The 24,972-nt window shown below is 41.3% G+C and overlaps 2 protein-coding genes across 3 annotated transcripts; one reads left to right on the top strand and one right to left on the bottom strand.

Annotated features, from left to right (window-relative positions):
• Positions 1–515: 515 nt before the first annotated feature.
• Positions 516–12,561, bottom strand: noxa1 (NADPH oxidase activator 1). 2 transcript variants are annotated; one of them, XM_085786362.1, is made up of 16 exons: positions 12,376–12,561; positions 11,634–11,807; positions 10,702–10,784; positions 9,591–9,699; positions 8,920–9,051; positions 5,706–5,813; positions 5,373–5,432; positions 5,253–5,290; positions 5,020–5,158; positions 4,749–4,817; positions 4,539–4,626; positions 2,913–3,019; positions 2,084–2,235; positions 1,533–1,635; positions 929–1,052; positions 516–799 (listed from the first exon to the last, which is right to left on the bottom strand). In XM_085786362.1, exons 2-16 carry the CDS (start codon positions 11,805–11,807, stop codon positions 693–695), a joined length of 1,593 nt encoding a protein of 530 aa, XP_085642488.1. In that variant the 5' UTR covers positions 12,376–12,561; the 3' UTR covers positions 516–692. The 2 variants fall into 2 exon arrangements, with proteins under 2 accessions (XP_085642488.1, XP_085642489.1); XM_085786363.1 differs by having other exon boundaries at positions 2,913–3,007.
• An 812-nt stretch (positions 12,562–13,373) lies between these two features.
• On the top strand, positions 13,374–24,772 carry man1b1b (mannosidase, alpha, class 1B, member 1b). The gene is made up of 14 exons (XM_085786361.1): positions 13,374–13,650; positions 14,262–14,381; positions 16,736–16,844; positions 17,739–17,857; positions 18,566–18,699; positions 18,779–18,885; positions 19,070–19,246; positions 19,377–19,525; positions 20,623–20,811; positions 21,192–21,382; positions 21,492–21,612; positions 23,271–23,465; positions 23,578–23,709; positions 24,395–24,772. Exons 2-14 carry the CDS (start codon positions 14,277–14,279, stop codon positions 24,599–24,601), a joined length of 1,935 nt encoding a protein of 644 aa, XP_085642487.1. The 5' UTR covers positions 13,374–13,650; positions 14,262–14,276; the 3' UTR covers positions 24,602–24,772.
• Positions 24,773–24,972: the final 200 nt, after the last annotated feature.

Here is a 24,972-nt window from a genome sequence, read left to right as displayed (position 1 = left end):
TGATGAATTATGTATCTTTGCTTTTTGCTTGCTTGCCCATTTTCAAACATAAGCAAGTGTAACAAACTGAGTGTGGTGTTGTTGCAAGTTTAGATTTAGTCTCATGGGAACAAAGAGCTCTTCAACTCAGATATTTCAGTCTCCTTCATCAGTTGTCTCAAAGACATGAGTGTGCTTCTCTGAATAAGTGATAACCGCTCCTTCTCTCTGCTCTGCAGTAATGAGGCTCCTGGACACTGTTCAAGACTGTAACTTTTAACTTGCTATGGATGTTTTGCTGTCTTTCTCAACAGGGATAAATGTATTCACTGATATTCAATAAACACTCTGAGTAACTTCATTGAGAAAAAATATCTCCCCATTTCATGTCCCTCTACTGTCCTATCCATTAAAGGCCTGAAAAGCCCCCAAAATAGAGGCTACTAAAAAAAACGTACCTAACCAAGATCACAGCTCTATAGAATTATTACAGGAGCATAATGTTGATACCAAGTTGGATAGACATATTTCATACAGAATATCATAATATTACAGAATATACAGAATGTAATAGATGGAAAACTACAGCAGATTGACTGTAAACATATTCTTCAGTGCCAAAGACGTTCTCTGAGCCACTAGTGATACCATGTGGGAGAGAAACTATTTTACAGATTATTAGAGATGACTGCACAGTACGTTGTTGTCCTCTTTTATAACTGGGAGCTCTGGTAAGTGTTGGTGGTCTCCCTGTAGGCGAAGCCGCTGGGGAAGATGCCGATGTTTCCCGCACAGTGCCCCTCCAGCCATTCCTCATTAACTAGAAGAGAGAGTAAGCAAGAAACAAAATGAGGCACATCTGAAGAGAGCATACAGCAGTGGGAGAACATTTCAGATCACAGTACCACTGACACACAGCCTGGTGTGAGGTTAACCTGCAGGGCCTCACCTTCACCCAGAATGTCGATTGTGTCTCCTTCACTGAACTCCAAGTCCTCTGGGCCCTGAGCAGTGTAGTCATAGAGAGCCAGCATTTGGTAGAGGATGTTACGATTGGCCAGGGGGTCTTCTGTCTGAAGGGGGAGGAGAGTACGTTTTTATTAGCCTAGCAGCAATGTAGTAACCTGGACAACTCATCCATTAAATTTGGGTGACTTTGGGCATGAGGATGCAACATAATGTTCTCCTGTTTCACTGTGTGAAAAATAAATGGGGCTCTGAACTGTGTTTTGTGCTTTTCGGCTGAACCGTTGTATCACAGTGCTCAATGCCTGTGACTTACTGACAAAACGTAAGTGTATTTACAGTGAACAGTGAAGGAAAAACCTTAAAATACTCAAGTTAAGAAGAAGACTTAAGTGTGTTTTGTGCAATTAGCACACTGCAGTACTCAGCATTTTAACCCACAGGGCTCTCCAGCTTTGACCCACTGTTTGAGTGTCTGCTCCTTTGACAGAGGTGAAATCTTGCTCAGGGGCAACTACAAACCTTTTGACACCTAGTGCATTTGATGTCAATTTTAAGATCTGGTATTTGCGCTGTTAAATGCTCACCTGGCACCATAGGGTGGCTCTGCCGGCCTCAGCCACCTCTTGTATGGTGTGGCCTGGCTCCCCGCTCAGTGGTATCAGTACCCGGGAGCCGTGCTCCTTATGTCTGAAGAGAGAAAACAGAGTGAAGTGAACTGGTGGCAAGGAAATAGCTGAGAATTTGAGGGCATCTTGGAGGCAAAAGTGGGCTGTCAGAATATCAAAAATGAGAAATGAAGTGACTTCATTCAAAACTGTTACAGATCAATGCAAATCAAAGCTCTGATACAAGTTTTGTTTTTCTTTGACACATATTTGGACAGCTATCAAAATGAACTGGTCCCATTATGATGTTTTTGTGATGTGTTTTTATCTGTTCTGCTGTTTATTACAGTTCCTCTCATGCCTGAGGAGCTGTAGCCTCAGTGTCCTATATCTCATGTTAGGTTTTCTTAGCTGGAGCAGATTTTGGACCCACAGGGTAGTTGCGGACAAAGAAAGCATATTTTTAGAAAATGAAGCATCACTTGTTGAAATTCATGTAGACAGAAGTGGGTTGGCTCGACTGCAGTTACCTGAGGCGCAGCTGAGATGCAGGCTGGCCCAATTTCTGTGCAATTTGTTCCTTCACTTCATGATATGGGGTGTCCAGAGGGACAGACATAGCCACAGTGTACGTGTAGTGGACCTTCACCACCACAGAGTCTTCTGCCTGAGCTGAGCTGGTCTGCCAGGAGCAAAGAGCACAAACACATTAAAAACATTGCGTGAATGCATCTGGAGGATAATATTCTGGATCTGTTCCAGTTACTTTTACTTTTATGTGGTTATTTTGTAGCAGCAATAGTACTTACTATCATCGTTACCCCTTTGACACTTTGTTTTCATTAAAAGCTGGCTATCATTTTGAGATATCTCAATAAGTTTGTCCTGTCCTTGGAATTTGAGTCCTGGGTAAAGTAAAGTAAATTTATTTGCTATAACAACATGTGCAGGCCTCATAAAAAGTCAAATCTAAATTATTCTTATGTTTTGTTCTATACACATTACAGGAACATACACCATTAGGTTAGAAGTTACGTGAGGTGCACATGGGTTTGATACAGATTGTTGAGCACATTATGAGATGCAGGATTTTTGATGTTTGAAAACCATTATTTCCAATGTGCCAGCAGGAGTTCAAGGTGAGTTTAATGTTTTCATGTGTCAACAATCTAGTATTTTTTAATTTCCAAACAAAATGTAGTTTGTGTTGCCATTTAATTGCATATAAACGTGATTTCTAAGACACAGGGTTGTAGGAGACCAAACAGTTACATAAACTGGATGTGAGAGGAAGAGAACTATCATGTGATTCCACCTTTCAGCTCATACAAATGAATCAAGCTTTTCAGAGGGGAGCACTACCTGGTTGCTGGCTGCGTTGGCTGTGTACTTGGGAGGCTCTGAGGCTGGCAGCGGTGCGTGGGTGGCAGTGGTGTAGGATGGAGGTGGAGTGTCTAAGGCACGGACTGCAGGGAAAACAATGCAGGTACAGTCTGAGCACACACAATACAAGTCTATTGAAAGGTTAGTCAGGTACATGTTGTGTTTTAGGAGTGTGTTATCCACTATATTCTCATGTGAATTATCAATCCTTAAAAATCCATATGCATGTGTTCAATAATTCTTCATCATTTTGCCTAAACTTTTAACTCTTGACTCTTTTGGATTATCTGTTTGTGCTTTGTTTTTTATTGATGCCATTGTCTTCAACAACACAAGATGTGATCAGCATGAATTCTCCTTTACATTTAGTGATGTTCCTCATTTGTTATTCACTTTGGATAAAAGTATCCAAATGAGAAAGATGTACTGTAGGGTGGTGCCTTGGTGGCTCGCCTGGCAGAGAGCATACCAGTTAGGCTTATAGTCGAAACTGCAGCAGCCCAGGTTTGAGCCCAACAACCCCCACCCACTTTCCTGTCTCTCTCTCACTACAGCTGAAATAAAGGCAGAAATGCCCAAGAAGTGGCAGAAAAAACAAAAAAACAAAAGTGAAAGTAGATTGTAATATTTCTCCTGAAGTCATTACAATCTAAATAATTTAAACCATTTGACTGGGATTGTGCTTCAATGGCAATCTTCTTAGATAAGATTATAGTTGAGCAAAGAAAGCATTGAAGCAATTCTTTATTACAGGGCTGTAATTTCCTGAGGGTTCTCCTAGAAAGATATAATCATTTTGTAATTATAGGAAAAATGGAGACTGTGGTCAATTACGATATTACAAATTAGCTCCTTTTAAATAACTACTGCTGCAGTGGTTCTCAGATTACATGGATGGCTGTTGTCTTTTTACAGCATTTCGTGTGATAAATCTTTCCATTCATGCTCTAACTATTAAAATGTTTTACAATATAATTAGAAAGTGCACAATGTGTCACTTGATTGTTTTTTAATCAAATTAATCAAAAATACATAAAAACCCTTTCAGTGGGTATCATCTATGCTTCAGTCTACTCTTGAACCCAAGGACCCAGAGTCAGTCGTCAGTGCACAGTAGATCAGTTGTACGTGTTTCATTTGTCTACAGATGAGCAAATGATTCACCAAGAACTGAAAATAAATCAATTCAATTTATAAGACTGAAACAATGAGGATGGACTGAAGATTTAGTTCCAACTAACGTCTGTCACTGACTCACACTGTCTAAGTCAGTGACAGTGACTCACATGGGTCAAGCTTTATATTAAATGTAGATGAGTCAATGTGCAGTTATACTTTTGTTGCAGATTTTAATATTCTCTCTAGATTGTCAACTGTCTAAAAACGGCAAATTGCTAAAACATAATCTTCGAGGGAAAAAAAAGTGGTTTCACTCAAACCTCCATTATAACATGTCTCTCTTATACTGATAATAAGCAAAAGTGTTGACTGCTGCAGATCAGATCAGAGGACAGAGGGTGGAGAGAGCTTCCCCTCCAGAGCAATGAGGTTTTAGAACAAGTATAATAAATAGGCTAGAAGGGCAAAGGGATTAATCATTACCCCCAGGAGAAGCTGCAGCGCTGGACCGGGAGTGAGGACGGGTGGGAGGTTTGAGTCCTGGTGGGAGGGGAATACCACTGGGGACACTCTGTGGGACAAAACAAGACAGGAAGGTCGGTGAAAACTGCAATTCATGTTTTTGTTTTTCCCAATGGTGAGAAATGTGTGTCGTCATCATCACATCATTAATTGCACGGACGAACACATTACATTGTCCTTTTTGCTTTTGGGCGTCTTCACATCTGCAGGATCCAATAACGACATTGGTAGAAGTCCTCTCTGAAAAAAAAATAAAGGACTAAACATCAGACACTGGCATGAAATACATTGTTTTGAAAAACACACCAGGGTTGATGACACAAGATTCCTATGTCTGCAGATTTGGATTAGTTTTATTAACCTTTGGCCACTAGGGGGCAGAAAGAAATCATTCTACCTGCCTGTCTCTTCTCTCTTTCTTTCTCTCTCTCTCTCTCCTCACCTGTCCATCATATATGACAGTTGCCATCCCATCCCTGTCCTCCTCGCCGAATAAAAACACTGTGGCCCCTCCCGGCACCGTCAGCTGTCCTGGGCCCCGACCCATGTAAGGGGTTCGAAGGCGCATGTATCGAGAATCCCTGACAATGAAAAGACAAAGCCAGTCACACATCACAGCTTTTTTTTTTTTTTAAGATTTGTGATAATGTCAGTTTGAATCGTGGTAAAACTCACTGAGCTCCATCCATCTTGGGCTCGTAGAAACCAGGTTTCTGAGGAGAGGGGAGAGGGACAGTCAGCCGAGGGAGAGAGTGACGACAGCATCACATCATCTTTCATCTTTCATTTCATTACCTGCAGCCTCAGAGGTTCAAAGCCTCCAAAATCATCATTTGGGACAATGGAGGAAATCACCTGCAAGTAGAACATCATATGTTACCAAATCCCACACATTTCATTTGAATGTTAAACTTTTTTTTTTCTTCTGTTGACCCAGATATTGTTCTGTATCTAATCAAAGATAGCTTCAGTTTCTGAAGGCAAACATATTCAATCAGAAAAGTTGGGAAGAAATTATCATTTTAATTAGGTAATTGTTCATCCGCAGGTCTTTTAAAACCTTAAAAAAAAGTTAATGAGCGATAATTATAACTATTATCACATTGACAGGTAATTTGGATACCCTACCTTTGCTTTGCCCAAGAAGTCTCTCTGCTTCAGCTGCTCCACATCCTGTTTCGAGGGACGAAACACCACATCCTCAGGCACCATGAGGGGAGCCAGGACCTCCTTTCTCTGTTTTTAAAGTTGGGGTCAAAATGTTTTGTTTTTAATGAAAATCACAGTGACTGTATTTATGTATGTACTAACTTTCTGAAAGGAATTTTTTAGAATTACAAAATCACTCTAAAGTGACAGTATCTGTGAAACATGCAGTCTGCGCCAGCTGGGTGTTGAGGGCACCGCACCGCACTGGACTGGCTCACCTCATATCTCACTGACAGACAACATTTCATCTCCCTCTCCGGACACACCTCACCCCTCTCCCCTGTCACACAGGGCGTCCCCCAAGGCTCTGTCCTTGGCCCCCTCCTCTTCATCTGTTATCTGCTCCCTCTTGGACACATCATCCGCAACTTCAAACTGGACTTCCATTTCTATGCCGACGACATTCAAATCTACCTCTGCACCAATACCACAAATCCTACCCAGAACCCACCTCTCGCCCACATTGAAACCTGCATCTCTGCAATAAAATCATGGTTAACCCACAACTTTCTCAAACTCAATGCTGACAAGACTGAACTCCTCCTCATTGGCACCAAATCCACCCTCCGTACATCTGGTCCCATCTCACTCACCATTGATAATGCAACCATCACCCACTCCCCTCTCGCACGTAACCTTGGTTTCATCCTGGACCCCACCCTGTCATTCGATCCTCACGTCAACTCAGTCATTAAAACCTCATACCTGCACCTCCGCAACATCGCCAAAATCAAAAACTGTCTTTCCCCCCCAGCTGCTGAATCCCTCATTCATGCCTTCATCTCCTCCCGTCTTGACTATTGCAACTCTCTCCTCACTGGCATCACCGCTCACTCCCTCCATAGACTCCAGATGGTCCAGAACTCTGCTGCCCGCCTACTCACACACACTCGGTCCCGTGATCACATTACTCCTGTCCTTCACTCCCTCCACTGGCTCCCTGTCAAAGATCGCATCTCCTTTAAAATCCTCCTCCTCACCTACAAAGCCCTCAACTCCCTGGCCCCCCCATATCTAGCTGACCTCCTCACCTGCCACCGCCCCACCCGAACCCTCCGTTCCTCCACTACCTCTTCCCTCACATACCACAATCCAAGCTAAAAACATACGGCGATCGTGCCTTCTCCCGGACTGCACCCCGCCTCTGGAACTCCCTTCCCCAGCCCATCAGAGACTCTCCATCACTTACCCTCTTCAAATCCCGACTGAAGACTTTCCTTTTCACCCAAGCATTTAACCTCCCCTACCCATAAGTTTTTTATTTATTTTTTATTTATATTTTTTGTGTTGTATTTTACTGCATCTGTAAAGCGTCTTTGGGTCACTGAAAAAGCGCTATACAAAATTAATGAATTATTATTATTATTATTATTTATATTGATTTCACCTCTGGTTATTCTGAAACAGCTCTGGCCTGAACAATCTGTATTTATTGTGTGAAACAGTTGTACAATAGCTTTCATTAAAATAACAATAGCCACACCTTTTATAAATAAGCATATCACATAAAACGCAATGACAGGGCCTCTTTGATTCCTGTGATGTCATTCATGTTGAAACAGGTTGTGTTGTGGTATCTATCACAGTGTAATGTCGTTCTCAGTGAGTGGGGCTTCAGTGGTCCCAACCTCATTTCCTCCGACCCCTGTTGCTCCAGAGGAGCTGCTGAGCCTGTGGTTGTACTTGGCAGCTTTCTGGTGTGAGAGCGTGTCAAGGTGTGGGTACAATCAAGGTGAGCTGGGTCATCAGTCAAAGTGACACAGGAGGCAGGAGGTGGGATTTATTACAAAAGTGGGAAGGCTTTCTTTTGTTCTTGACCTTGTGTAATGGGCAGTAGGCTACTACCAAGCCACATCAGAACCACATGTTTTCCACTTTAGTACATGTCATTTATACCAATGTAAGATGTTTCGGTAACACTTTAGATTAGGGAACACATATTCACCATTAACGAGGTGCTTATATGCATATAAGTAGCTTACTAGCTCCTTATTAGTAATTATTAAGCACGTATTAACACCTTATTCTACATAGCCTTATTCTACCTCTATTACACCATGAATTAAGATTTTTCCTGATATTAACTCCCAATTATCGCTTATTCATTGTAAATTAATGTATTAATGCTATACTAATTCAGAGTGATAAAGGTAGAATTACTGTTCTGTACAAGGCCCCAATAAGCCACTGGTTATTCACATCATTATTCAGAAACAACAATGCATTCATTTACAATGAATAAGCAATAATTAGGAGTTAATATCAGGAAAAATCTTAATTCATGGTGTAATAGAGGTAGAATAAGGCCCTGTAGAATAAGGTGTTAATACATGCTTAATAATAAGGAGCTAGTAAGCTACTTATATGCATATTAATAAGCACCTAGTTAATGGTGAATATGTGTTCCCTAATCTAAAGTGTTACCGATGTTTCACAGCACTGCTTAACTTAGAAATGTTGCTGTAATGTTCAGGTATTTTGTAAATTAATTGATTTATTGTTTGAAAGTTGTGCGTTAAACTTTACAGACGTTTTGGCTGGTTGTCACTAATACACAACTTCAAGTGTCTGCTTGAGGATTTAGACGGTTGGTCTGAAGCCACAGCAAAAAACAGGAAGCAACGCCCAAACACTGGTTAAAAGTTAACACCACAACACACACACACACACACACACACACACACACACACACACACACAAAAACCCTCCATACAGTCATGTGCACTTAGAGCTAAAGGCAACCTAAGGTTTCCCCTCTCACCTGAAAAGTTTTCTTCAGCTCTGGCTAGTCATCAACTCCTCAACCTGAACTGCTCATACAATATCTACTCTACCTGCTGCTGTTTGATTATGAGCTGATATCATATCATATCATATCAACCTGCTACTGGTGTGATGTCATAAACTGCACAACAGCATCGCCCAGTGGAGCACAGACAACAATTAGCTGTTTTCCAGGAAGCTACAGGAAGTTTTTTTTTCCAGGAAGTTTCATTTTTAAGGTGAGTGCAGAAGAGCAAACCATCCTCATCAAATGTATAAACTATTCAATTTTCTGCACAGTTATGTAGGAAATGTCACCAAACTTAGTATCTTATGTCTTCCAGTCTGTTATGAAAGATGTGAAACTCACCCCAACACTTTCCAGAGCCACCTCTATGTTTCCCCCACGACCTCCTCTCTCCTGAGACGCTGACATCAGGACCTCTGTGGCCTGCTTCCAGTCGCCCATACGAGAGTACACAGCTGCTGCATTAAATAAAACCTATAGGGGGAATGAGATCATATCTTAATAATGCTTTTATGAATGAAAATTAAATTCACACACAAACTCAGGGCCCCATCCAGTAATAGCTAAAAAATTAATGGAAATCTGAGTTTTGACTTGACTCTGAATCAAAACTCCTGTTTCTGTGCATTGTTAATGGACATATGTTTGCCTGATTATTACTTTGGTAATTTCATAGTGTCACTTAATTGTTTATCATATTATTACACCACTATTACCAAGTTGTAATGTGAAGTGCTACCAACCAATTTTCAATGCAATGTTTTTCTGTCAGTAGCCCTTTGTGACAATTTTACACCATCTTGATCCATGTGAGTTTTGGTAATGTTACCGTCACCGGCCAGGTGCAACACTGCAGGTGCATTGTCTGTGAGAAGCTCAAGCATGTCTTATCTGTACTGTAAGAAATATGTGATATTGTGCAACCTCTTCATCAGCCTCCATCAATGAAGCTTTGTTAGCTCCCAAGAGTGTGCATGCATGCGTGTGTGCGTGCGTGTCTGCGCGTGTCAGACCTGCCAGATGTACAGCTTGTATCGTAGCCCCAGCTGTCTGTAGTCAATGACCATGTTTCCTCTCAGATACTTCTGTGCCCAGATACAGTCAGACAGAGCCTCCTCCAACCTAGACAGAGAGTGATGCAGAAAACAGACAAACAGTGATGGATAACAAGCGGGACCATCTGTACAAGCTTTATGTTTTTACAGCTCTTCATTTGGAGCGTTACATTAGTTGATTATCACTTGGTAGTGATAGTGATGAAATGTCCCCAGGAAAGACTTTTGTGCCCATCCAAGATATGTAACCCCACAAACCCATAGACCACAAAGTGTTATTTTTACACTTTGGTCCTTATATAACACACACAAGCAAGATCTAAAAGCTTTCTCCCTTTCATACAGTTAATCTGAAATGCTGCTGCTCATCCTTAAACAGGAACCCACAAGAGAAAACACATTACCCCCGAGTTTTAGCCTCCTTCCACTGGTTTCCTAGATTTGTGTTTGCTTTAATGGGTTTGCCTCCCAATATAACTCTGACCTCTTATGTCCAAAGCCCCTTTAGGTCTCTTAGGTCTGCTGATCAGGTGCATCTTGCCATTTTGACAACTAGGTTACAACTGTGCCTTTCCAGCAGTAGCCCATAACTGTTATTATCCACATATCAAAATGCCCCCCAACCTAGAAGCTTTTTAAAATCATGTCTTTTTTAACTTCTTGGCTTTTACTCCATCATGAGAGTCATGTGATTTCTTGTCTGTTATCTTTTGTTGTTCCTGAGTTTGGTGTTTTATGTGTTTTTATTGTGTTTGTTATGTGATTTAGTATTTTTCTTCGATTTTTAAATGTTTTTCCAGTACTCCCTTTGCCACCTGGTCAATCATTCAGTCTTTCCATTTATACATTCAGAAGGTTTAATTATACGACTGTGACGTCACACACTACTGTAGTTACAACAGGGAATACATTACATTTAGGAAGGGACAACTGTCTTTAAGTGACCTTTAGCACAAAACTATGCACATTTCACAAAACAATCACAGTATTTTTGAATGAAACGTTGTCTGTCTCATGTGTGAGTGAGAGAGAGAGAGATCAGTGTGGGTGACAGGGTGATGGCTCCTACCTGTCAACCTGCATCATCACTGCTGATCTCTGGAAGAAGCCAACAGCAAGACGTTCATCTTTGACGAGGGTGAGGTCTAAAGCCTGAGGAAAAGGACAAGGACAAGTTTTTCTTCAATGGTGACGGCCAGTCTGATGGAGAGTGGGAGGCAGCTGGTTTAAGAGTTTGCTCAAGAGACTGTACTGTACTGATGCTTGCATTCATTAGTATCTCACCAACAATTACACTACATGGTGGTGCACCAGCTACATGAATGTAGAAAACCAGATTCTTGCAAGAAAATAATAAACATGCAAAATAAACAGTGACAGTAAACAACAATGTGGCAACCCCCCCACAGCCATGACTGAGCCAGAACTTTTTACATTTCTACATTGTCTCACAAAACTAGAGCCAAAAAAACACAACAGAGAGGATACTAACTGTTACAGGTGGCTGACTGTGACTGAAGAGAGTATCCTAGGGTTACAATATGCAAATTACTCCTCAGGACAATGTCAGTATGCTTGTCTGAAAAATCTGGTTTTGTGAAATAAACAACATGCAGCGCCTCTGACCCTAAACTTCCTGATTAGGTGCGATGTTTGATGTTTGTCCCTGAATTTTGAGTTTCATGTCTATATAAATTCATCTCAAGCATATTGCTAGAGCCTGCTCCATTTTGATAGGATCCGAGGTAGGTAGCATGCTCTTGAACATTAAACCTTTAGGTAATCTGCCACTTATTCAACAAAAGCATGCAGACCTGCAGCCTTGTACTTACAACCAAATCACAGCCATGCTGATGTTCAATACAGCATCATCCCCTTTCATATGACATTGATTGAATAAAACTTATTGGACAATTTATCAGTTGTCAGTAAAGTTATTATCATGGGATCTGACACAGTCATGATAGTGACAGGAATGACATCGTCAGTCCACACACAGACCTTGAGGGCCTCCTCCAGTTGTCCCAGAGCCAGGTTAGCTGCGGCAGTATTGAACAGAGTGCGAGACGTGGGCTCAGTAATCTTCTCGAGTTTGTCCAGAGCTCCTTGCCAGTCCTTGGCGTCGACAGCCTGCACCGACTCATCCCACAACTTGATTAACTCGGTGTAAAGCATCTTGGAGCGAAAAGAGCAAATAAAAAACAAAAAAACAAACATGGACATTAATATCAAGTGGAGGTGGCTTCTCCTAATGTTTGTTGATTTTTTTTTAAAGAAAATTATAGTGACATGAGGGTTTGTTCTTCTGAACCACAAACTGTGACACTGATGAAGTGAAGATAAAGTGCAAGTCTGTCACTTTTACTTTTAATCATAAACTTAAGAATAAAAACTTAAACTCTTGCACTGGGTTCATATTTGATATTTTTTTTCGATTTTTGAGTTTTTAGGTATTAAAAATTAAAAGCAAAGCAGCATTGAGTGCTTCACATTCACAGTTAATGATTTGGCCACTGTCAATATACAAGTAACCACATAGGAAAAGGTTATGTCACATGAACCATAAGTTTGACAATTGTGGGATCTGGATCAAAGACAAATAAGGTAAGACCTTCTCTGTATTCTGGTAGTTATTTGAAATTAAAGAAAAAATTAAAAGATAAAAACTTCCTTGAACTTCACCCACTGCTTATTATGCACACGTTGTTCAGCTTTATATATTGCCTGCTGTCAGACTGCTTACCTTGTGCTGCCAATTGAGAAACCCAGTGAAAGGTCAGTCTGTGTCTCGGTGCCTGCGGTCCTCCACACTGTACCAACAGGGAAGTGTGAGTGAATGAAACAGGTCTCCAAAGTCTCCACCCTCCTGCTATAAGGAAGTTCCCTATCCACATTCCCGAGAAAGGACCAACAGAGGCTCAGGAATTCACCTCTGTGGCACGTACGTATGACAGCTATATAAATGAGTCACACAGGACTGAACAAGATGTAATAAACCCATTTTATCACTAAAATCATGACTGGTAAATTGGAAAGTAATAATAAGATATGTCAACAATATTTTGTATGAATGTATGAAATCCACCTTCTACACACAGATGTGTTTAAACATGATTAAACCTGGCGACGATGACTGTGAAATCCAGCATTATCTGTGTCATAAATATCGAGGTTAAGATATCTAGAACACTGAGTCATTGTATTATGGTAACACACACTGCAGTTTGCATCATAGATCTACAGAAGAGAAGTTTTGAATGAGGTCTATTTAGTGTGACCTCTGATATTCTTTTATGAGGAAAGTTACAGAGAAGGAAGTATGGAGAAAAACGACTTCATGTCCCAGAAAGTCATTGTAAACATAAAGTGACACAGAATAGGTTTGATTTTTAAAAACAAGGAAAAGCATCCAATGTCTTCCATGCTGGGTCTACTGGGTCGACCTGCTGCACAGGTTGGGTAGTACGACATGCCCTACCCATCAATGAAACGCCACGGGTAAAAGCAGTATAACATCATGGACACTGTAGAGGGAAAAGTAGGTAGGCTATTTCAAAACTGACAAAAAAAAATAATCATTTGGACATCCGTCGTCAGTGTTGTAAAATATACCCTCAGGCTGCTGTAGATGTAAAATGTGCTCTGTTCAAACCCTGTCACCCCTCTGTATACAGATGACCTTTGGTATGCAGAGGCTCCAATGCCTGAGGCTGCTGCGTAGGTAAAGGTCTATGGTAGTGTTTTACCACATTTCGAGAGGTCCATGAACGCAGCATGGTAGCGTCTGTATCATTTGTTGTTGTAGGCGAGCGGCATCACATCGTCAGCTACAAGTGGAGCACATCCGACTAGCACATTTTCTCTTTACTGTTTGTGTAGTAACAAGTAATCATTTAGACATGAAGAGACCCCCGAGGCTTTTTCAGTAACAACATTGAGCTAACGGCTATTTATTGAAGCGCTGCTGGGTGCTACTGGATAAGACTGGTCGCATTTGTAATGCTGGATACTTTTCAAGGTAATGATGACAGAATATTGTTTTTATATATTTCTATCTTCAGCAAAACATTTCTTCAGATAATATTTCTGCTGTACTTTCACATTATTTTTAACCTACAGTGTCCGTTATTTTAGGCCTCAAGCTATGCCTCGGTCTACAGTTGAGCTGCTAACCGTCTCAGCCGTCACCTCAACCCGCCGATGCACATCGATGAGGCAGCCGAAATAACAGCGGCTAGCCTCTTTAACGAAATAATGTTATTCTTTAATTAGAGCAAGCTACTTTCAAACTACTGCCCGTGACAGGGACACATTACCGAGATGCCAATATTCAGTGCCCATTAGTTAAGTCAGCCTGTTGATTTAACTTTGCATCTTATGATGTAGCTACACCCATGCAGCTAGTAGCTTAGCTGTGCTGAGCTCTCACATTAATGCTAAATAACCCCCTGATAATGAACCAGAGCCAGTATTAAGCAGCTTTACGTTACTTCTTATGTGGTATTTTTGTATTAGTTTGTAGCACAGTTTTATGTATCAGCCAGACTGGCATGGCATGCTAATTCCCCTACTGTTTATGTCACCTCATCATTGTCATTTGCCATTTCTATCCACTGTGCCTTCTCTCAGGGCTGGGTTACAGACATGCACACACCATCTCGACGGGAATATGTATCTATAAGCCTTACAGGACAAGGAAGTGGAAGTTACAATAACAGTAAGCAGTGGAGGAGGCAGTCCTGCTGGAGGGTAAGTGGGTTGCATCATACAGTAGATGGTTTTCCCTTTCTGCTCTCATCTTCACACTGCTCTGGTTTCCCACCCTGCTAAGACCCAGTAAAGGACAGCAGCACTATTGTGTCCTATTTTCCCCATCCCTGGCTTTAGTTGCTGATGATAGTCAATATATCTGTGGGAAAAAGAAAAAGATAAAGATACCCTGAAGAATGCATTAGCTCCCTCTTCTTCTCTGTGTAACAATGAAGAGTTGTGTGCTTTGCCCTGGGTGATATACTGGTGATACAGTATTCAGACCAAACCATCAGTTCATTTCACAGCTCTTCAGGTGTCATTCCCGGGGCTTTGCACAGGTCCAAGTTTATGTTTGCCATTCTACTGAACATATTATTGAAATTACATATTTAAGATATTCTTGTGATCCTTTGAGTAAAAAAAAAAGAGAAGGGAAGGGAAGGTGAAAAACTGCATAGTCTCATTATGGTCAAGTATCAAAAGGCATTATTTTAAGATTTAGATAGCTGGTTGCCTTCACAGGAGGTGTTTTGCCGATGCAGTGCTACTGTATATTGGACCAAAAGCTACATGTAGGAATCAAAAGTTGTGGCTTCTTTAGGGTCGGTTGGGATACAGATTATTGACAATCATCCAACCATTGGATACTTTGTTGGGTGCTAGTACCACTATGAAACTGGAGGATTTGTTGCAGGACAGATGTTACTGCTTCAGCTCTAGACAGATGCACATAATCAACTGTACACTTAACTAGAAACGGAAAATGCGTGTGAATGCTGAAAGCCATTGCTGAACCATGCTGAATTAGCAGAATAAATTGACAAAGACATGCGGAATGGCATACAAGAAACATGTCCAAGGAAGGAATTGAACCCACAACTCCATGAGTGGTAACCTAACACACTAACCATATGGCCACAGAGGACCTGAGTTATAATGAGCTTTATACTATGAGGAATCAAAGACTGTCCAATGACAGCTGAATAATTGGAATCAAAAGTCAAGCAATGATGTGAAATGACTGAGGTAGGAATCGAACCCATGACCTCATGATCACTAAACCTTTACTCTGCCACTCAGCTACAGAGAGCACACTGCCTTCAGGCTGAGAGCAGCAGTTTCAACATGAAGCAAGTTATCAGAAGTCAACAGAGGACGACTGGGAAAATAATTCACTATAATTGTTGTTGAGGCAAGATTTGAACCAGCAACCTTCAGGTCTTCAGCCCAGCGAGCTAACCACTAGGCTACAGACAGAGACAGTATGTGAGGGGCAAAGAAAACCTTTAATAAGAGGATCACTGGCTTCTGCTTAAAAAAAAAAGTAAGGAAAGTGCAGAAATTAGCCACACCAAGTAAGAAGAGGACTTTTTTGTGACCTGTGACTATTTTTTGGTGAATTAAAACGAACTAAAAAGCACTTAACAGCAAGTTACAAAGTTGAGCTCCTTCTCCTGCTGCTGTGAAAAAAATGCATTGGGCTGAATGAGAGCAGAGAGCTCCCTGGCTGCATTTAAAAAATATTTTAAATTATTATCTAAGTCTCTTTGCATTTTTGACCAGAATTTTAGCCAGAAGACAAGTGTGGCTACAAAACTGGAGAAAATAATGTGTCTCTAGAGTTTAATTTGTGGCCGTGCTGACAGTTTAGCCAGAAAAACTCTAGAATGTTTTTTTGCCTCTCTCCACTCTGGCACCACTCTAGCTCTGCTCGTTAGACGCAATACACACCCATTATAAAGCTGGATTTTGTCAAAAAACGTAATGATTTTAAAACAGCCAAATATCAGAAACTGTTGAAGATATCAATAAGCTGAGTCATAGAGGAACACTTAAAAAGTTTGTCTACAGCTTAGAATGTGAATGAAGTCTCTAGCAGAAAGTATGGTGAAGCTTTAGTGGCTGAAAGAAGTAAGAAGATTTGAAGAGTTTGAAGACTGTTCCAATGCATTCTCTATGGGGGAAAAAAAATCAGAAAAAGTTAAATATTTGAAAAAGTATAAAAAGTATGAAAAATTTGAATACATCCGATAAAGTCCAGAAAAAGCTGCACGTTTTGATATATGAATTGTTGAAATAGCACAAAGTATGAAGGACTAGAAGAAGACCGTAAAAAAGGCGGAAGAAAATGGCCGAACAGAAGAACAATAGTGTGAATGCTTCCAGCATTCACACTAATTATCAGTCAGATGCACAGGCTACAAAGTAACAGAAATTGGTTTGTTTCGGTGCTGGTCTCACCTTGGAATTGTTATTTATGTTGATCTGTGCCCGGCAGCCTAAAGATGCTATAATGTGATATTTTTGTCATTATTTATAAGAATATCTCCTCTTTTTCTATGTTCTTGCAGAAATGGAAGCAGCTGTCCAGACTGCAGCGGAGCCTCATTCTCTTCGCCGGCATCCTTCTGTTTATTTGTGGAATTGCTTCCTATCCCACTGTTACTGAACACCTCAGAGGTAAAGCTCTTCATACATTCGATGTCTCCCATGGGGTGCTTTGTGAGCATGCTGTCAGCAGCTGCAGTTATCGAATGCCAATATGAGAAAAACTGCTCAATCTTGTTTACAGCGAGTGTGAACACATAAGCGCACAATTATATGCAGGAGTATCAGCACATGAAATATCTTGTTGTTTGAAGTGAAAAGAAGTAAATACAACCCTGCAGCAAATATGTTTTTTGTATTTGTTAGCAGCACTGCTTATCCCTTAGGGCTGCTGAGGAGATGGTGAATCCCAGCTGACATCAGGTCAGCTTTTTGGTAAATTAATTTATAAAAGTGAAAAACAAAAAAGATAAATAAGTGAATTAACTGTAACTGTGGCTTGTGTGACTCTCTACCTGTTGTCGCAGTTTCAACACCTCATTGTACCTGAATAGATTCTCAGGGACTTGTGAGGCACGTCATAAATTGTCATTAGAAATTATCAGCTGGTGACATTTGCACTAGTAACTAATAACTTTTGTCTAATTAGTAGCTCTTGTCTCTGCACCACCACGACACAAACGCGCCCCGTAACCCGTAATCTCTTGTTTATGATGGATTAAACTAAACTAAACTACACAAATATACACGTCGTAACATCGTATTTGATACATAACGTTATCTATCGCCCTATTAATTGATTTTTCACCCACTTCATTGTAAACAAATATACATGGCTGAGAGGAAGGTAAGCAAAACAGCGAAAAAGCGACTTGCATAGTTCCTCTTTAAATTTTTGTTTTCAGTTCAGTGTCAACAAACTATGAAATCTGTCCAGTGGTGCCCGAGAATTTGCATACAACTTTTTATAACTCATGGATCAGTTTGGTTCAGTCTTGATTCAAGTATTTTGATCTGTGTGTTTAGGCCTTCCAGATGTGGAGCGAGACTCGGCCACCGAGAGCCTTGAGAAGCCTGTCATCCCCAATGTGCTGCCTGAGCCTGCCAAGCAGGGCCAACCAGTACTGCCTGATCAACTATCCCAGGTATGATTTTCTCTCACTGTTCTCTGAAGAGTACCACTGGCTTCCCAAAGGTCGTGAATAGGGTTGGGCACCTAACGACAAGGTTGTTCTAAGCTTCTTCTGTCTAAGATTGATGCAGTCCACCGTGCTCGTTGGAGCCTTCAGTGCAGCAGGTTTTTATTTGTAGCCTTCTCCAGATCTGAGCGTCAACGCAATCCAGTTTCTTTCTCCTCAAGGTCTCTGCTTTGATACGTGCGGTAAATCAGCTGTGAGACCTGATAAGTATAAGTCATGATATGTCTAAAAGGGTTAGGTTAAATAAATGAATAAATAAAAAAAAAGGCAATAAGTGCCATATAAATATACACCACTTTGAAATCAGTTACTTTCATCAAGTCATCTCACATTTATCAAAATGAGAGGCTGGAATAAATTGTAATTTGTTTGGTTACAGCTCGATTTAATATGGTTAGGTTATAAATAACTTGTTGCTCAGAACAAAGTTCCGTTTAATATCCCTGGTGCACTGATTCAGCAATGTGGCTTTGTGAGAAGAAATAAATATGATCCTCTCATAAATGTATTCACAGGGAAATTAGTCTGTCACAGTAGTATCTGTTTAATAGCCAAAGTTGAAAAGGATGTCCTATCTGCTTTCCTTTCCTAATAATCTATTCACATGAAGAGAAGACATAAATGGTAAAATAAGTTTTCTTGTTTGTGTCACAGAGGAAATTATCCAATAAGAGAGGACCACCTGTCCTTCAGAATCGTCTTCAGAAGAGAGGAAATGTTTCAGCTACAGTGGCTGAGGAGAAGCCAGCGGTTGGCAAGAAAGAAGGGGAAGAGGAGAATGTCATAAGGTGAGACTTCCCCCTTTGATCTTAAGCAAGTTAGATTTGTCTGTGTATGTTGATTTCTAAATCCAGTGGTCACTTTCAGCTGGCGTGGGGCGGTGATCGACACCGAACAGGCCACAGAGGGCACCAAGGATCGGAAAAAGGAAGATCCACCTGTCAACCCAGAGGCCAAACCATCTCAAGATCCCGGTACCTGCTGTTTTATTGTGTTTTTCTGTGTAGCAAAATTGCAAGTTAATACAAAATACATCACAATTAATACCATTACATCTAATATTCACTTTATAAAACACTTCAATCCCTTCTGAATCAATCCGTTGACTGACTAAGATGAGATACTGAACTGGCTGGTGCGTATTGTGTTTTGATGTAGTCAGCTGGCCGGAGGCAGTGCGGGAAGCTTTCAGACATGCATGGAAGGGATATAAGGAATTTGCTTGGGGTCACGATGAGCTCAGACCCATCTCTAAGTCCTACAGCGAGTGGTTTGGCCTCGGTTTGACGCTTATTGATGCCTTGGACACCATGTGGATTTTGGGGCTTAAAGAAGGTAGGTTGTGCTTTCCAACACTAAAAATCTAATCTCCTGAAAGCTGAAAGCTCGCAAAGAACAGTGGTTGTCATCTGTAGAGCTTTCTCAAATCACTTTTTCTACATTTATTCTTGTTATTGTGTTGCAGAATTTGAAGAAGCAAAGGCATGGGTGGCCACAGAACTCACATTCAACAAGAATGTCAATGTCAACCTGTTCGAGAGTACCATTCGCATCCTGGGAGGTCTGCTGGGCACCTACCATCTGACTGGAGACGCACTGTTCCTGGACAAAGCTGTGAGTCAACACACATTCTCCCTCATTCATAAAGAACAAATCATACACATACGCAGTCTTGAGACTTTCAGACCCCCTCCTCACCGGCCACACACTGTCAATGAGATTGAAAGAAAAGAAACCAAAGGTCAATTTTCAAATCAAAGCTATGAGACAAAATGGTTGATACTTTAAAGGGATAGTTCAACATTTTGGCAAATTGGCCCATTGCCATAATCGCTATAGTCATAGCAGTAGGTTCGTTACCTTTAATTGTAGGTGTAAGCTATTTTTAGTACAGCGGAGCGCAGCAGCTGGCTGCTCAGAGCTACGCTATGGAGGCTAACGGAATTTCTTGGTTTCCCTCATTAAACTCATCAAATACAAAATCCCAAAACTCCACAGCGCTTTTGTAGACAAGTTGTGAGCTGCACAACCACCACGCTATGAGATAATGACGGAACGATACGAAACGGAGCCGTTTTCGAGGTAAATTCATACAAAACCGCTGATGCGCGTTGCGTTCAGGGACAGTTTTTCAGCAAGCAGTCTCCGTATTTACCCTGTATTTACCTCGAAAACGGCTCCGTTTCGTATCGTTCCGTCATTATCTCATAGCGTGGTGGTTGTGCAGGTCACAACTTGTCTACAAAAGCGCTGTGGAGTTTTGGGATGTTGAATTTGATGAGTTTAATGAGGGAAACCAAGAAATTCCGTTAGCCTCCATAGCGTAGCTCTGAGCAGCCAGCTGCTGCGCTCCGCCGTACTGAAAATAGCTTACACCTACAATTAAAGGTAATGAACCTACTGCTATGACTATAGCGATTATGGCAATGGGCCAATTTGCCAAAATGTTGAACTATCCCTTTAACTATAATGCAAAACAAAGCCTTTAAACTCCACACAGACATAAACATGTAACCATCTCACCTGTGTTTTTGGTGTTTTATTCTGTTTGTGTTGTAATTTGATGCTTTTGTGCCATAAAAATGAAAAATAACCCTGTAAATACAATAGATGCATAAAAGATGATAAATAATACACTGATAATAAGAATAAGTGATAAATAAATAAAGCTTAATTTATTCAATCACTCAATCCATGTTCTTCCTACACAGAAAGACATCGGCTCCAGGCTGATGCCAGCCTTCAACACCCCCTCCAAGATCCCCTACTCTGACGTGAACATCGGGAAAGGCATAGCCCACCCCCCTCGCTGGACCTCAGACAGCACTGTGGCTGAGGTTACAAGCATCCAGTTGGAGTTCAGGGAGCTAAGCCGCCTCACCCAGGATCCACAGTATGAGGTGACAAACTGCCCAAGACATTAGAAAATTAGAAAGCCTTTATTGTTGAGCCATGACTGAATGATCTGCAACAAAATAAGTTGTAGTTAGAAAAAAAAATAGTATTTCTTTTAAACATATACTAAGATGATAGCATATTTCTCCATCACCTTTGTGTAGTGGCTGTGCAGTTTATGAGTTCATTATGTGAGCAGGGCTTGTTTTGTTGAGATGTGTATTTTGTGTTATTAAATTCGTTTAGAAGAAAATGTGTCAAGCTTACTGTGGTCGCGTATTAAAATATTCCAGATAGAGATTTAGAATCTGTTTTGCAGAAACATAATGTGTCACTAAAATCCCCCCAGCTTAACTACTATGACCTCCAACCTTGATTTTTCCAGGCTGCGGTGGCTGAGGTGATGAATCAGGTCCATAAGCTAGACGGCAAGCTGGATGGCCTCGTGCCCATGTTCATCAACACAAACAACGGACAGTTCACCCATCAAGGCATCTACACACTGGGAGCCAGAGCCGACAGTTACTATGAATACCTGCTGAAGCAGTGGATCCAGGGAGGCAAGAAGGAGGACCAGTGAGTCGGACCACACACACAAACACTGACAGCGTTTTCAGAAAGTCTATAGACCTTTGTAGCTTTATGCAAAATAAAAAAGACTAATTTTGCATGTATGTATGTGAAGGCTCTTGGAGGACTACCTGCAGGCAATAGAGGGTGTAAAGAAGAACCTGTTGCAGAAATCTTCTCCTAATGGCTTGACCTTTGTTGGGGAGGTCTCACATGGACAGTTCAGCCCGAAAATGGTCAGTAACACTCAGAAGCATCCTGAGGCTCCTCCTGCTTCTCTGTTATCTATTGTTGAAAGATAAGAATGTATGTCTTAGGGTTGTTCGGTATACCGGTACTAGAGTGGTACCGGGGTACTGACGCATTTAAAACGGTACCATACTGCGCTTAGATGGGACCGGTACTTTCATTTTGCGCCGCCGGCAGCGGTGACGTCGCCGCATTGTAATTTGAGCGGAGGCTAGCGAGTGAGTGAGCCACAAATGAAGCAAGGTGCTTTTTATTATTACCGTTACAGCGCCACCTGTCCATGTGCCTGTGCCTGTGTTTGTGTGTGTATCTGTGTGTGTGTGCGCCGCGCGAGAGAGACGGCCGCCACAGACTCGTTAATAAGTTTCGTTTTTACCGCGGATCACCACTGGCATGCTCTCTCTGTCTCTCTCTCTCTCTCTGTGAGTGAGTGAACACAGCGAAGCAGCGCTACGCGGAGATGAATTAACGGAACGATATTGCGTTGATGGGGGGGGGGGGCAGAATCAATTTGGTCTACGTATGGGAAACAATAGGTGTGTGTTTGAGTAACATGAACGTTTGTGTTTCATTCTATAAACTACTGATAACAATTTCTCCCAAAAATTACAACTGGTCAAAATAACAAAAAAGAAGCAGTGTTTTCAGACCTCAAATAATGCAAAGAAAACAAGTTGATATTCATTTTTAAACAGACCACTAATGTTTTAATTTAGGAAGAGTTCAGATTAATATAGATGGAAATTTAATCCTGCAGCAGCAGTAACTGTTTACTGATTTACTGATTACTGATACATATGTTATAGTTCTAAGATTTTCTATTAAAATAAAGTCAATAATGACATTTTTTGTGTTCTCTTTTTATTTGGAAAAGTACCGAAAAGTATCGAAAAGTATCGAAAAGTATCGAAAAACATGTTGGTACCGATACCGGTACCAACATGTTGGTATCGTGACAACACTAGTATGTCTCAAAAAAATCTATTTAACAGACTTGAAAATCAGTTTGACTAAATTTGCCTATTGCCATAATCCGTATAGTCATAGGAGTAGGTTAATTGCTTTTAATTATCGGTGCATGTTGTTTTGAGATCCGCGGGGCAGAGGTGTGAGCTGCTCAGCGAACACAATGGAGGTGAATGGTACAAGGTCCCCTGTCCCTCATCAAACTCATCAAATACACAATCCAACAACTCCAAAACGCTCTTGTGGACAAGTTGTGACCTGCACATCCACCACACTATGAAATAATCATGTATAATTATGTATCATTACGACACATGAAGCAAATACTCTGAACTACAGTACTTGCACTTTTGAAATCACTCCGACCAGCAGCTGTGTCAGGAATGTAGTTCCGGCTACGCATTTGCCTCGAAAACAACTTGTCCACGAGAACGTGTTGGATGTTGGATTGTGTTGGAGAATGTTGGATTGTGTATTTCATGAGTTTGATGAGGGAAAGGCGTAAGTACCTTTCGCCTCCGTTGCGTTAGCTGAGCAGCTCACGTCTCTGCCCCGCGGATCTAAAAACAGCATGAACTGACAATTAAAGCTAATGAACCTACCGCTAAACTATAGGGATTATGGCAATAGGTGAATTTGCCAAAATGTTGAACTGTCCCTTTAAACTCTGTTAACTCAGGACCATCTAGTGTGTTTCCTGCCGGGCACTCTGGCCCTCGGTGCTCACAACGGCCTGCCTGCCGATCACATGGATCTGGCTAAAGAGCTAATGGAGACCTGCTACCAGATGTACGTCCAGATGGAGACCGGCCTCAGTCCAGAGATCGTCCATTTCAATATGCACGAGGGCAGCACCCGGGACATCGAAGTGAAGGTGCGTAGAGAGGCAGAACTTGAAGAATGTGTACACAGAGTGATGACTCCTATTTATCAAATCAGATATTAAAACTGTATTGTCTGTATCTCTGTTATTTTCTCTGTGACAGCTGGCAGACAGACACAACCTCCTACGACCAGAGACGGTAGAGAGTCTCTTCTACCTGTACAGGTTTACCAAGGACCAAAAGTACCGGGAATGGGGTTGGGAGATTCTCCAAAGCTTTAACAAGTACACCATGGTAGGTGAAAAAGAGATTATCTATGAAGATGAATATTTTTTAATCTTGTAACATCAGAATGACAATCCCACATTTAGCTATCATGTCCTTATAGACAGTCCAACTGAGGACACTTCTGTTCATGTTGAGAGTAAACAGAGGAGTCACAACAGGCCACAGGCTTAGATAGATCTCCATCATGGCAGAAACTCACCCACAGAACCACTTCCTCTTTTGCTAGTAATAATGATAATTGTTGACAAAAAAATTTGCCTACCAAATAAAAGTGTGAGAAAGGAAACCATCAAGTGTGAAAGTTCGAATTTAATTTTGACCAAAAATATTCATGTATCAAAAAAGCTGTTGGCGTTAAAGGCTTCACCTTCCTACTTTGTAAACTGGTTGTTAACGGCTCACAGCAGGTCTTGGGCAATGTGCTATTACTCAAACAGCCAGTATCTTATTTTAAAAAAAAAAAATGTTGCCAAACTTATCTCCTATGTGATTTCTCATAAGTACTGGGGAGAGTGTAGACTTTTTAACGTATTAAAGGCAGTTTATTCCTATCACTTTAAAGGGATGGTTTGTGTTTTTATGCTCTGGGGTTGTGTAACGTAGCTCGCTAAATTGTGGTTCACTCTAGAAAAATCTACTCTTTTATGTTTGACAATATAATCAATGGATTGTGCGACTGTGTGTGTTTCAGGTTTCCTCCGGCGGCTACACCTCCGTTAATAATGTGCGTGACCCAGAATACCCGAGCCCCCGGGACAAGATGGAGAGCTTCTTCCTGGGGGAGACCCTGAAATATTTCTACCTGCTCTTCTCAGATGACCCCAACCTGGTCAGTCTAGACCAGTATGTCTTCAACACTGAAGCTCATCCTCTGCCTATATGGCCTTCCACTGCATGACACACACACACACACACACACACACACACACACACACACACACACACACACACACACACACACACATACACATTGACAGGAATTCAAATGGCACATATTAAACACAGAACATCTCAGGGTCGTCTAACACCAAGACAGTAGCTTAGTCTCCTCTGTATCAGTGAGCCAACTTAGAAAATGCCTCGTCAGTGTTCTGGGTCATTTTTGCGGTGTGGATCTCTGCGTGCTGCAGAAGCACAGGACTTTCTGTCCTCTAACACCCAGAAAACTTCAGCACCGAGGAGAAAAACCTGACTGACTTGAACTGAAGCTGTCTTCATCACATGTCGAGGGGAAGAAGGAGCATGGGGCTCGGACATGTGTTTGAGGAC

This window comes from Trachurus japonicus, chromosome 9, assembly GCF_045865225.1.
Source record: "Trachurus japonicus isolate A0001 chromosome 9, Traja_1.0".
Classification (NCBI taxonomy): Eukaryota; Metazoa; Chordata; class Actinopteri; order Carangiformes; family Carangidae; genus Trachurus; species Trachurus japonicus.
This window is presented reverse-complemented; position numbering and strand designations above follow the sequence as displayed.